General features: G+C 34.9%; 1 protein-coding gene and 1 pseudogene across 1 annotated transcript; one reads left to right on the plus strand and one right to left on the minus strand.

The window, feature by feature from the left end:
- The first annotated feature begins 1,992 nt into the window (after positions 1-1,992).
- Positions 1,993-5,870, plus strand: LOC106373618 (F-box/kelch-repeat protein At3g13680-like). Its single transcript, XM_048744620.1, has 6 exons — positions 1,993-2,173; positions 2,267-2,355; positions 2,428-2,481; positions 3,990-4,079; positions 4,164-4,348; positions 4,472-5,870. Exons 1-6 carry the CDS (start codon positions 2,071-2,073, stop codon positions 5,682-5,684), a joined length of 1,734 nt encoding a protein of 577 aa, XP_048600577.1. The 5' UTR covers positions 1,993-2,070; the 3' UTR covers positions 5,685-5,870.
- A 3,006-nt stretch (positions 5,871-8,876) lies between these two features.
- On the minus strand, positions 8,877-12,357 carry LOC125580078 (annotated as a pseudogene).
- Between the last annotated feature and the right edge of the window lie 188 nt (positions 12,358-12,545).

A 12,545-nucleotide genomic window follows, 5' to 3' on the forward strand; every position in this document is an offset into this window, starting at 1 on the left:
ATTCTTTTATTTATATTTTAATTAATAATATAATCAATTATCAGTTATATCAATTTGTAATAAAAACAATTTATTCTGTGATTTTTATTTTAAATGCATAAAATTTAATGTGATAAAATGAAATTAGTCAATTATAATTATTAAAAAAAAATTGAACACCAAAACATCAAATTCCATGTTATGGCTAAAATGTTTTTTAAGAGAGTGGTCAATTATTAGAGCTCTCTAATATCTTATGGTATTTGATATTTTATATTAAAAATATAAGCTAAACTTAAAGTGATTTTATTAGGTTTTAAAATACAAATAATAAAACAAAATGTATTTAACATTACAAATCATATGAAATAGTGATGCAGAAACAACTATATATTATATAAAATAAATATTTAATATTACAAATCATATGAAATATTGTGTTCATGGACGGCTTCGTATAAGGAATGGTCAAAGCGAATACACCGAACCTACTCGAAATATTGAAAATTTAAATATAATATTTAATTTATATTTAGAAGGTCTTATAAAACATACTAATATAAAATATTTTAATGAAAACAAATTTGTTAGTTTTTTTTTTAGATTTTTGATATTGTTTTAAAGAATATTTCTAAATAATATTAAAACTTATAATTATAAGGTATATAAAATTTTGTTGTCCAAGGACCCTAGATGATACTGAGTCTGTCCTGGTTGTGTATGTATATGTATAAATTTATACAATATATACAGAACTTATAATTAATATCAATGGATGAAAAGTATTTAGCAATAAAAGATAAAAAAAACAGTGAAAAAACAGCAAAATATAATTATATTTTATGCAAAACCCATAGATTATACAAAAGAAAACAAAGCATGATAGTACATATAAATATGTAAAAGTTATTACCCTGTAATATACTATTAAATTAAAAAACTCAAAATAATTTGTTTAACCTGTTAAATAAATTATAATAGAATGAGACCCTAAAATTATAATGTGAGAGAGGGGTCTCAAGCCATTTTCTCTTTCTCAACACCTCCTAAGGTAAGTCCCTGGTCATGGTCGTGACACTACTTTCCACAGCATGCTACTATTGGAGAGTGCATCTTCTCTTATGAGAGTTGGTCTTATATATGACGTCGTTAATGCCCAAGGGAGTTAAGGAGTGGGCTTTTATGGGCTTCCCGAACAATAACCATTAGAAAAAATAAGGAAACAAATCTCCACCAAAGAACAATTAAACATACCTTCAAACGTATACAGCGAGCGAGTAGGTAGATTCATTGATCTCCTTTTAGCCTCTACTGGTACCAGATTCTCCCTTCATCGTTTTCACCGAATCATGTTTGTTTCTTTCACCGATTATTGGGTCTTTAATTGGCTTGGTTCCTGGGTGGATCTATAGTGTTATTCAGTCCTGGTGTTATTGCCTTTTGATCTGATCCATGCACATCTCTTTTATTTTTGGTCTGATCCATGCACATCTCTTTTATTTTTGGTCTGATCCATGCACATCTCTTCTGGGTTTTGCTTCTCTCCGACTGATAAAGTTATATACGTTGCGTAGAGTTTCTCACTTTCAGTTTAGTGCACACTTATTCACTTGTTATACATCAACACAGAACTGCGTGTTTGGATTTGTTTTGGTCTTGATTTACGTGGCTTCCGTCTCTGGCTGGCCATGTAGGTTTTAAACTTTCTTGCCGTACGAACCTGAATTGTGTATTTTTATTTGCTTGGCTTATGTTCTGAACTGAACTTTCTTTTGGTTGTCCAGTTTCTACTACACTCTATGTTGTGGATATTAGGTCCTTGCAAAATTATCTCGTCACCTGCTCCTGTTTTCATTCTCATTGAGTTTTTTATTTTCAATTGTCAGCATATGCTAGCCTTTAGTATTTTGCCATTGGCAAAGCAACATCCTGTGTTATGGAAACCATTGTCAGCATATGCTAGCCTTTAGTTTTTTTTTTTTTCCAATTGTCAATAAGTATATGGGTAGCCTTTAGTATCTTTTTCATTGTTCTTCCTGAGGCACTTTTATTTAGTTTTGTTTATGTATACTGCAGTATCCTAACCGCGGGATGGCAGATCGATTTATGCAAAATGCTATAGTGAGTGAAGGTCAGCGCAAGCAGAAGAATTGCCATCAGGAATGCAAGAAGAGCTGTCATGTTTTCCAGACTGGTACTTTTTCCCGTCTCATTTTCGTGCTAGCCTCTTCTACTGTATGGAACTTGTGCATAGAATGATCTGTTGTGCCTCTGTTTGTTTCTCTAGAGAGGAAAGTTTGCATCCTGGTGACTCCTGCTTCCAAGACTACTTTCTTGCCAGAGGAGCTGTGTATAGGATTTGGTATCTGCGTGAAGGTAGGCTGTATACTTTTACAATAAATATGTCACCTTCAAGTTGGTTGGACACTAAGTGAGGTTTTGGTGCAGAGATACCCTTTCGAAGCTGTTCAGATAATCAAACCAAATCTAGGCAGGTTGGATGTAAGTATAGCCTCTCTTCTTAAGTTTACATACTCCTTGAGCATAGAACTAAACATTATATATTTAATTGTGGGATTCTCAAAATACATGTATGTATATATAAATACTAGTATCTAACCGTAGATATTTTAAAGCTAGGTTAAGTTTCGAGAATTCGGCCAAAAAAAACCTCAACTTTGCACGAATTGCCAAAAGAAACATAAACTTTTGGGCTGACCAAAAAAACACCAAACTTTCATTGACTTTAGAATTAAATAACAATGTTTTCGCTGACTTGCAAATTTAGCACGCCGTCAACAAATTTAACAGAAATATTTGGCGTCGTTTATTGTTGGCATTAAGTGAAACGACGTCGTTTTACATGATTTGAAATTAAAAATATGTAGACCCCTGGATTCGAACCCAGGTTGGGGTGTCAAATGGCAAGGTATTTTACCACTGGGCCACTGACACTTTCAATGTTTTTACTAACATGTTTACTTTTATTTGGTACATATTAAATATAAAAAATTCTCGAAAAACTTAATAAGATCTTTAAAATTCTAAAAAAATTAAAAAATAAAGAAGATTTTATAAAATTAATTTAGAAATTAAAATTAAAAATAAAATTTTATTTTTCTTTATAAAAAATAAAAACTCTTCCAAAATTTTCTAAAAACTTAAAAAGAACTTTAAAATTCCAAAAAATTGAAAAATAAAGAAATTTTTTAGAAAATTAATTTTGAAATTAAAATAGAAAATAAAATTTATTTGATTTTTTCTTTTCAATTCGTGAAAAGTTCGTGTTTTTTTGAAAAGAAAAAATAAAATTTTATTTTCTATTTTAATTTCAAAATTAATTTTATAAAAAATTTCTATTTTAATTTCAAAATTAATTTTATAAAAAAATTCTTTATTTTTTCAATTTTTTGGAATTTTAAAGATCTTTTTAAGTTTTTAGAAAATTTTGGAAGAGTTTTTATTTTTTAAAAGAAAAATAAAATTTTATTTTTAATTTTAATTTCTAAATTAATTTTATAAAAATCTTCTTTATTTTTTTGGAATTTTAAAGGTCTTATTAAGTTTTTAGAGAATTTTTTATATTTAATATGTACCAAATAAAAGTAAATATGTTAGTAAGTACATTGAAAATGTCAGTAGGCCAGTGGTAAAATACCTTGTCATTTGACCAACCAACCTGGGTTCGAATCCAGAGGTCTACATATTTTAAATTTCAAATCATGTAAAACGACGTCAAATTTGTTGACGGCGTGCTAAATTGGCAGTCAATGAAAGTTTGGTGTTTTTTTGGTCAGCCCAAAAGTTCATGTTTTTTTGGCAATTCGTGCAAAGTTGAGGTTTTTTTTGGCCGAATTCTCGTTAAGTTTCCGATAATTTTGAGATATTTGCAATTAAATATTAATATTTATATATACATAATATATATATTTATTTTGAGAATTTTATGTTGAGAACTCTCTATTGGAATTGCTCTAATGCATGACTATTCGCCTGTCTCTTTATGGCAGAATCCTCAGAACTGGCAAAAATATTTGACTCACATCCGCGGGTCAGAACTTGAAAGCTATCTCACCCGAGTGGTAGAAGAAAATCTAAAGGTACGGTGTGTAAATTGATCTTGATATTTTTTCCTAAGGAAGAGCTCACTAAGCGAGTCTGATTCATCTTGAACGTATATAAAGCCCCAACATGTCGACCAAAATAAAAAAATTGTGAATATGCTGGACGAGAGAGAAATGCTGGTGCAGATTTGTGCTGGTCTGGGGTTGGACCGTAGAGCAAAAGAAGTATTTGGTGGAGAGCTGCAGTGGTTTGCGATTGCCATAGGTTTCATAGAGAAGGCTGAAACTTATATGTTGGACGATAGGTTTGATTCTATTATCTTCTCTCTTTTGTTCCTGAATCTACTTTTGTATCTCACTGAATACTCATTATCTCCCTCAAGGTATAGTATATGATCTTTCTAATCTTTATCCTTTTTTCACTGCAGCCGTTTGTTGAAATGTGGAGAAGTGACAACAATGTCTGATCTTCCAGATGATTTGGCAGAAGAGATATTGTCTAGGGTTCCGTTGACATCCCTAAGTGCAGTGCGTTCCACTTGCAGAAAGTGGAATGATTTATCCAAAAACCAGGTTTTTGGTAAGTCAGCATCAACAGGAAGGAAGCAGTTTCTTGGGTTCATGCTGAAAGATTATAAGGTTTGTTCGATGAAGTTTGATCTCCAAGGAATTGGAAACGAAGGAGACTTCGTTGATCCATCTATAAAGGAAGTCAGTATACTTGACCAAGTAGAAATCACTCAGTTCTTTCACTGTGGAGGTTTATTGCTATGTGTCACCAAGGACAGGTCGAGACTTTTGGTGTGGAATCCTTATTTGGGGCAAACAAGGTGGATCCAACCAAGAAACACTTTCCGAAGTGAAGACAGATATGCTGTTGGATATGACAAGAACCGTAACTACAAAATCTTGAGGGTTTTTGGCAAGTATGACACCAAAGGTGAATTTGGAAGCGTCGACAAATACCTGATTTTTGGGTACGAAATATACGAGTTGAGCTCTAGTTCGTGGAAGGTTTTTAACGTCAGTCCCGACTGGAATATAGATAGTTATCAACGCGGCGTGTCTTTGAAGGGTCATACTTATTTTTTGGCTGAAGAGAGGTGGACGATAGGTAGAAGAAATAAAACTGAGGAGATAATCTCTTTTGATTTTACAACAGAAAAATTTGGAAAGCGGTTGCCTCTTCCGTTTAAAACTCATGATGTAGGCAACTTTGTGTCTCTATCTTGTGTCAGAGAAGAGCAGCTTGCGGTATTACATCAAAGCAGTGTGATTGATCACACATTGGAGATTTGGGTCTCAAGTAATATTGATCTGGGTGCAGTTTCGTGGAGCAAGTTCTTGAGAACCACCTCTTTCTGTCGGGTTGATTTTCAAGCTGGTAGTTTCTTCATTGACGAGGAGAAGAAAGTTGCTGTGGTTGTCGATCTGGACAATGGTGGACAAGCACGGACTGAGACCCATTACAACCAAAGAGCTAACATAATTGGAGAAGATGAATATTACAAACCTGTGAATGTTGGAGAGGCCCTGGATCATGGAAAACTTAACAAATTTGGATTTTTGATCTCTGATTTATGTCGCCCACTTGTGTGCTCTTATGTTCCAAGCACAGCACAACTGCAACTGCAACCGTGAACATGGAAAGAAGGTGATGATTAATCAGTTCCAATTTCAACAATTGGCTGTCAATTGTTAGTTTGTCTTTTGATATATATCATCATCTAACTATGATTATGTTTGCTTAAGTTAAGTGGTAAATTATTTCTAAGTTTTCTGAATTGTTATAATTTTAACATATGGTATATATCTTCCAAAAATCAACATGTATTAATCCAATATCGTACTTTTAGAGGGGCTTATTGAATTAGAAATTTCATAAAATTTTAGTTTTTTTTCAAATCCTCTCTCATTGAATATCCATTATATATTAAAAGAGAAGCATTGTAATAAATGCGTCCACGATAAACTTGAAACATGTATGTAAAAACATTATAATAAATGCGTTCACACTAAAATGGACACATGTCACATGTAGAGACCTTCTCAGCCAAAATCTACATAAATATGTTCAATACTTTACTTTTTTAATATAAAACTCACATGCATGGTTCTTCTTTACGTTATTTTTACTGTTTACGAATAAAGCTGGATAAATAATTCGTTATCCGTTTTGATTCGATTCGTTATCCGTTTTGATTCGAACCGAAAATCCGGATATTCGTTACTCTACGAAGCAAATCAAATACTAAAATGCAATATCCGTAAAAAAAAACAAATCACAAATATCAATATTGATAGGAACGGATATCCAATTTGATCCGTTATATGCATATATACATATATTAAAAAATTATATATAAGTTATATATTATAGTTTATATAAATTTTACAATATTTTGTTTTTAAATAATTTCATTTTAAGAATTTTATTTTTCATGTATTATTTTGAAAAAATGTCATTTAATATTAATTAACAGTATCTTTTTATATTTATCAACCATCTTTATATACTTTTACATACACATACATGTGCACATTGACGTGAGCACCTTATAACTAAGTATTTACCACAACTGAAATATCTGATTTTTTTTAAGTTAAAATATTATTTTCCTTAATGCTTCTTTCACTATCGGCCAAATTGTAGTAAAATGATTTATATTAATAATTTTCTTTTCTTTTTTTAACTATTATCCGTTTAGAAACTATAATATGAAATCATTGGTTCGACATCACAACTATCTAAGATTTATAACATGAAAACAAACAAATAATAGTAATTTTTGATTATCAGAGGAAAAAAAAACTAAAACATCAAACATTTTAACTGAACAAACCAAATAAACATTTATTTAAAATGGTAGTTATATTTTAGGAGATTAAAAACTAAAAACAACCTAAAACCGAACCGATATCCAGATTAAACAGATTAATGTCTCCTTATTAAAAAATAACGAAACTAATAATCACATTCCGCGCAAGGCGTAGGTTATTATCTAGTGGTATTTTAAAGTTCTAACAATTGCATGTTTTTCACTTACAAAAAGAAGGTAGTTGACTCATATTGTTCAGCCTGTAGACTGCATTACCAGGGCCATGCTTGATAGGAAGCAGGTCAAGCATTGGAGTCGGGGCCGGTTAGACTAAATATTATTTTAGGGTCGATTTCCGTAAAGTTGTCTTTAATTCCGTGCTTGATTAAGCTGCTTTAACTGATCAGGTCACAAGTTCGGGATAGCTTTAGCATCGTTTTTGTATTATCTGTGTTTTTACCAGTTATTTTAGGTTAAATAGTTTATCTTAAAACAAATTCAAATTAAAAAAATTCTATGCTTCTAACCTAGAAAAAGTCAGGCACGGCCCTGTTCATTACTCTCATTGTTGTTGTACCTTCTCTCAACTCAGGTACATTTCTTGCCACGCCTTTTGTTGACTTAAGCTTCTCGTCGTATAATCTTGTGCTGGCTTTTGATGGTTGTTCTGATCTTCTGTATGTTGATTCTTTCTGTCTCTCTTCGAAACTTTGGGGAGTGTGCAAGCGGTCATAGAAAATCGCATTCTGAAGCACTAACAGAGATTAAGAGTGATCTCACTGACACTTGTTCCCAAATGATTCTCCAGCTTCATGATGTCTATGATCCCAATAAGGTTGGCTGGCTCTATAAGAAGGCATGTTTAGCTCTGATGATCCCGTGGTAGTATCACATCGTTCTCATGCTATTTTTTTGGTTATGTGTGATTACTTTGAAGATAAATGTCAAGATTAAGATTGTTTCTGGATCCCCCTGTGGAGCAGTTGCTGCTGAGGCAAAGAAGGCGCAGGCAAACTAGGTAGTACTAGACAAGTAATAATCCCTGTTCTTATTCCTTTTAGTTTTGTTATTATTATATCGGTAAAATCTCATAATGATGGCTTGCACAGTTATGTATTTCGGATCCAAAAATCAAGAGGCTGTAATAAGCTTTGACTCAGTGATTTGACAAATATGGAAGAGATTCAGAAAGGGTGGAGAAAAAGGTCCTTGGAGTTACTGGATTGGAATTTAAGAGAGGATATATATCTGTTTGATTGCGTTTGCTTTACGGGAAACCAAATTATAATTTGGCACCTTTTTGTTAACTTGGGAGCTTATGGGATCTTCTTGGTGTTGTATCCTCTCGGACAAAGGTTCTTCTTGGTTTTGGGTTTGTGTACTGTGTTCTTTCAAGTTTCATGTGATTCATTGGAAGAGGGAGAACAAAACGCAAATAGAAGTCTTCTCAAGTCTGTCAGTTTTGATTCATCTGCAAGGTGGTCTTACTAGAATGATTAATCATCAAGGGGAGAATCCGTCTTGATCTCCACCTTGGTGGGGGCAAACCTAAAATCCTGGCATCTTGAAACTCCAACTGATATGTCAAATGATGATCCCAGTGAAGATCCATCTAGAAACTTAGAGAACAGAAGTTTTGTTACAGAACCCAACAACATAAATCAAACTGGTATGGAAGATCAACGCCAAATAGGGAACCAAGTACTGTCTACAGGGCAAACTTCTGAATTATTATATTTTTTAAAATGCATTAAATGCATAGGTACTGTACTTTCGCATATACTCAGACCATCCGCAATGATGAGACTCATTGGAGTCCTTAGCACAAGGGCATTTCAGATTAATCTTGGATATTTTGGAGTTTAAAAAAAAAAAAAAAAAAAGATGACCATTCACGGGCCGCCACGTAGTCAATGGGACTCGTGAACAGTGTAAGGATCAATCCTTATCAAAGGATTTTAAGGATTCTTTTTTGCACAAACTATAAGAAAGTGGGCTCCACACCCTCTAAGGATTCCCTTAAGAGCTCCCATTGTGGATGCTCTCAGTCTTGTTCGTTGATAAAAAAGTTATAGTCAGTCTTGTTCCTTTAGTTTTATGAACATGATATGAGCAAAATCTCCAAAATTATCTTATTAGTAACAAAACACAGTTTTAATGCGTCTCTTCACAAACCTCTGCCTTGTTGTTCAGCATTTTGATCTTCAATAGCCTATCATAAACGCACCATGGGAAGCTCCAGAGTTGATTGCTCTCAAGGCAGTCCGTTGACACATAGTCTTTGTAATTTGTCACAATATACCAAGCAGAGGCTTTTGCCAATTCATCCACCCCTTCATCGGCAATGAACCAAGATAATGCCTCTTTTGTCAGCGAGCGAAACGCCTTTTCAATCATCTCCCCACTCTCGGTGAACGGCTCTGTCATCCCCATACCACGACAAACAATCTCAGCTTCTGTTTCAATTCCAAAAGTGTCCATCAAATGACGTAATTTTGAATCGTAACTTTTCTTGTAGTCGGTTGCTAGCTCAATATGGTTCTGAAATCCCATGAACACAAGATCCTTATCATGAGACAAAGGAGTGGAGGATGTGCTCGAGATAGATGGAGGACCTAGTTTCTTGAGCTCTCTGAAAAGCTTACCGATCACTGTCTTGGACTTGTACGCTAGTTTATTCTGATTTTCCATAAAATCTGGATATTCTTTTACATACAAATGTGGTGGTATTTTGACTTCAACCCCGGTTTTCGGGAAATCAACAGCTGCTGAAAACATCTTTGCCAGTTCAAGGCATTGTTTGCTCCCTGCCTTCTCCCCCTCTTTATCCGCAAACACCTTATGCAAATTTGAGATTGTTCCTACATTGTTATTCAGAGGGTAGTTCGTGAAATGGTTGGTGATTTCCTGGAATTTATAAAGCCAACAATCATGAATTATTCTTTAACAAATAATAAACTTACGATAACAATAGCTTGATTTAACTCTTCTGACCTGAATGGTGACCTCATGATCCAAAGCTTGAGGTTCCTCAGCAGTGTAGTCCATTGGCTCATACGTATTTGGTGGTATCAGCTCAGGATCCCAGCTTACGAAATACAAATCTCCATCCAAATCGCTTCCAGAACACTCATTTGGATGTGGCCTATGCAGCAACCAAACAGAAGAAAAAAAATTCAAACCAGAAGCAAATAATACTTCTCAAAACAATCACAATCAACATTTAAAAAAAGGTGTTTACCTATGCCCCTTTTGGGGGAAAACAATGCAGTCAGTCATATGATTCAAATCTGTCACTGCAATAGCTTTAAGCACACGGACATCTCCGGGATGCAAGCACGGACTTTTCGCAACAACAACATCTCCTATGATGTTGTATGGCGGCTTGGAATCTAGGGTGAGAGTAGGATCTTGTGTGGGACTGGATTCTGACGTGAGACTGAGATTTGTCGAATATGAACATCGTACGAACACCTGACCGTATTCTAGCGTATTCGTTTCATCCATACAACCCATCATGGATCTACCTTTAGGAATTATAATACGCGTCTTGGTACGTAGTTCCACCAGTTTTGATTCTCTGATGTAGTGAAGCATCATTGATAGAAATGGCTCTGAGGGTTTAATACCACAAGAGACTAGATCCTTGAGAAATTTGGTATGCTCCCTTGGAGGCATTAGACAGAGAATCTTCATCGGGTCAGTTAAGACGAAGTCTAACGTATCCACAACTTCCTTCTGTTTCTTTTCAAAACACTGTCACTAACCCCAAAGTGGACAAAAGTGTTATCATTTGTCTGTTTAGATAACAAGGCTGTTCCTTGGTCCATGCCAACACATCCAGTTTTGTGTGATCCGAATGGAACTTTCTCATACTACTCCTCAAAGACAGTTTCTTTGAGGAGTTTGGATCCTTAGCGACTACTCCTTTGTACCCTCCATATCTAATCTGAAACGCAGATGGAGACACACCTTCAATATCGCATTTCCTAGCCACTAGTTCAGCAAAATCGGAAGAAATTTTCCCAATTCCATCTGAAAACACATAGCGTTTCCCTGAAGAGAAGATCTCCACATCAGGAATCAGCTCAACATCATCAGCTTTGACAGTGAGCGTCTCTTTAGAAGAGCCGAAAGATTGTCCCAGCCTTGCAGCATACTTGGAAACATTCTTTATGCTCCCAAAGTCCCCCATCCACGATCTAATATCCGCTGCCTTAATCCCGTCGATGGGTGCAAACATCCAAGTCGATGTGCTCTTCAACTGGCTAGCAGAGTAAGCAAGAAACTCAATTTTTTCTTTCCGATGACAACACCATCACTAAGAACAGAATATATCCTGTCGTAAACCTTGGTCTTTCTGTTCACAGAAGATCTTGGAGACAGATCATTGCAGGAAAGAGTTTTCAGATTCTCATCAACAAAAGACACTATGATGAAATTGTTGATATGCTTGGCATATTCTCTAAGTACCCGATTTGACTCATGAGGCTTCGGTCCAGAGAAGTACACTCACGTAGGTGTAATTTTGACCCTACGTATATCAAAAAGTCCATGTTGATAGTCCAAAGTTGATTCCGTTGGCTTTTCTTTCTTCCCCCATTCCAAGTACTCTTTGGTTAGCCAAGCAATATGATCATACGGACATTTTCCAAGGGATAATAACTTTGGAAGAGCATAATCAATGAATGCTCTGTCAATTAAGTGTTTTGGGATCAAGAAACTGATAAAAAGCAGTATCAAGACTTGTGGGAGGAAACACGCATTCTGGACCAATGAACTAACATTGAACAAGATCTCAAAAGGCAAATCAAATTCTGGAGGGAACTGTTGATTACAATATTTTTGAAATCAACCTTGAGCTCACGGGGAAACTTTAAGGCAATGGCAGATGACTGACCGATTAGAGAGGTTGATGTAAAATCTGTAGTTATCAAACCCACCTCTGCAGAAGTTTAACTTTTCATACTCAGGATCGACATGTTGATTCTGGTTTTCATAAATTTTGGGACCTCCTTTTAACTGAATCAAAAGAAGTTTTGAATCCTTTTCTTGTGAGAGATGCCAACTGATTCGCCCGATGTAGTCTTCACTCAAATGCGCCGAGAAATGCAGGTTCTGGTTACCACTTCCAAACGAACAACCAACACTGTACAGATATTTGAATTTCTCTGGTGTCGCCAAAAATCCAAAATGCATGAGTAAACCGTCGATATAATGTTCCATTGAAGCTTTGTCTTTACTGTCAATTTCATATTTCCATTCATGAAAATTGAGACGATAGGGTGTGTTGACTTCGGTGGATTGCGTGAGGAGTTTATTCGCATGTGTCTCTTGTGCAAACTGAACCAGCGCATAAAATTTTTCACCATGCTTAGTCTTTTATGCCTGATCGCGTGAATAGTTCCCGAACCAGTGATACTCTCGAAAAGCTGTCTAACCTCCATTGCGTTCACCTCAGGTGGGAAGCCACTCACATTAACCGTCTTTCCCATTGTCTCCTATAAATCATTGAAGAAAAAACAGAATCTAACATAAGCAAGAATGCTAGAACATTATTACAAATCAGAAGAAAATATCCAGATAGATGATGACATACGCAGCTGATGTTGATTATGATGATGACGATGATGATTGTTTTGCTAAGTTTCAAGTTATGTCAGACACTATGATTTTCAAATCG

The sequence above is a fragment of the Brassica napus genome, chromosome C1 (genome assembly GCF_020379485.1).
Source record: "Brassica napus cultivar Da-Ae chromosome C1, Da-Ae, whole genome shotgun sequence".
Classification (NCBI taxonomy): domain Eukaryota; kingdom Viridiplantae; phylum Streptophyta; class Magnoliopsida; order Brassicales; family Brassicaceae; genus Brassica; species Brassica napus.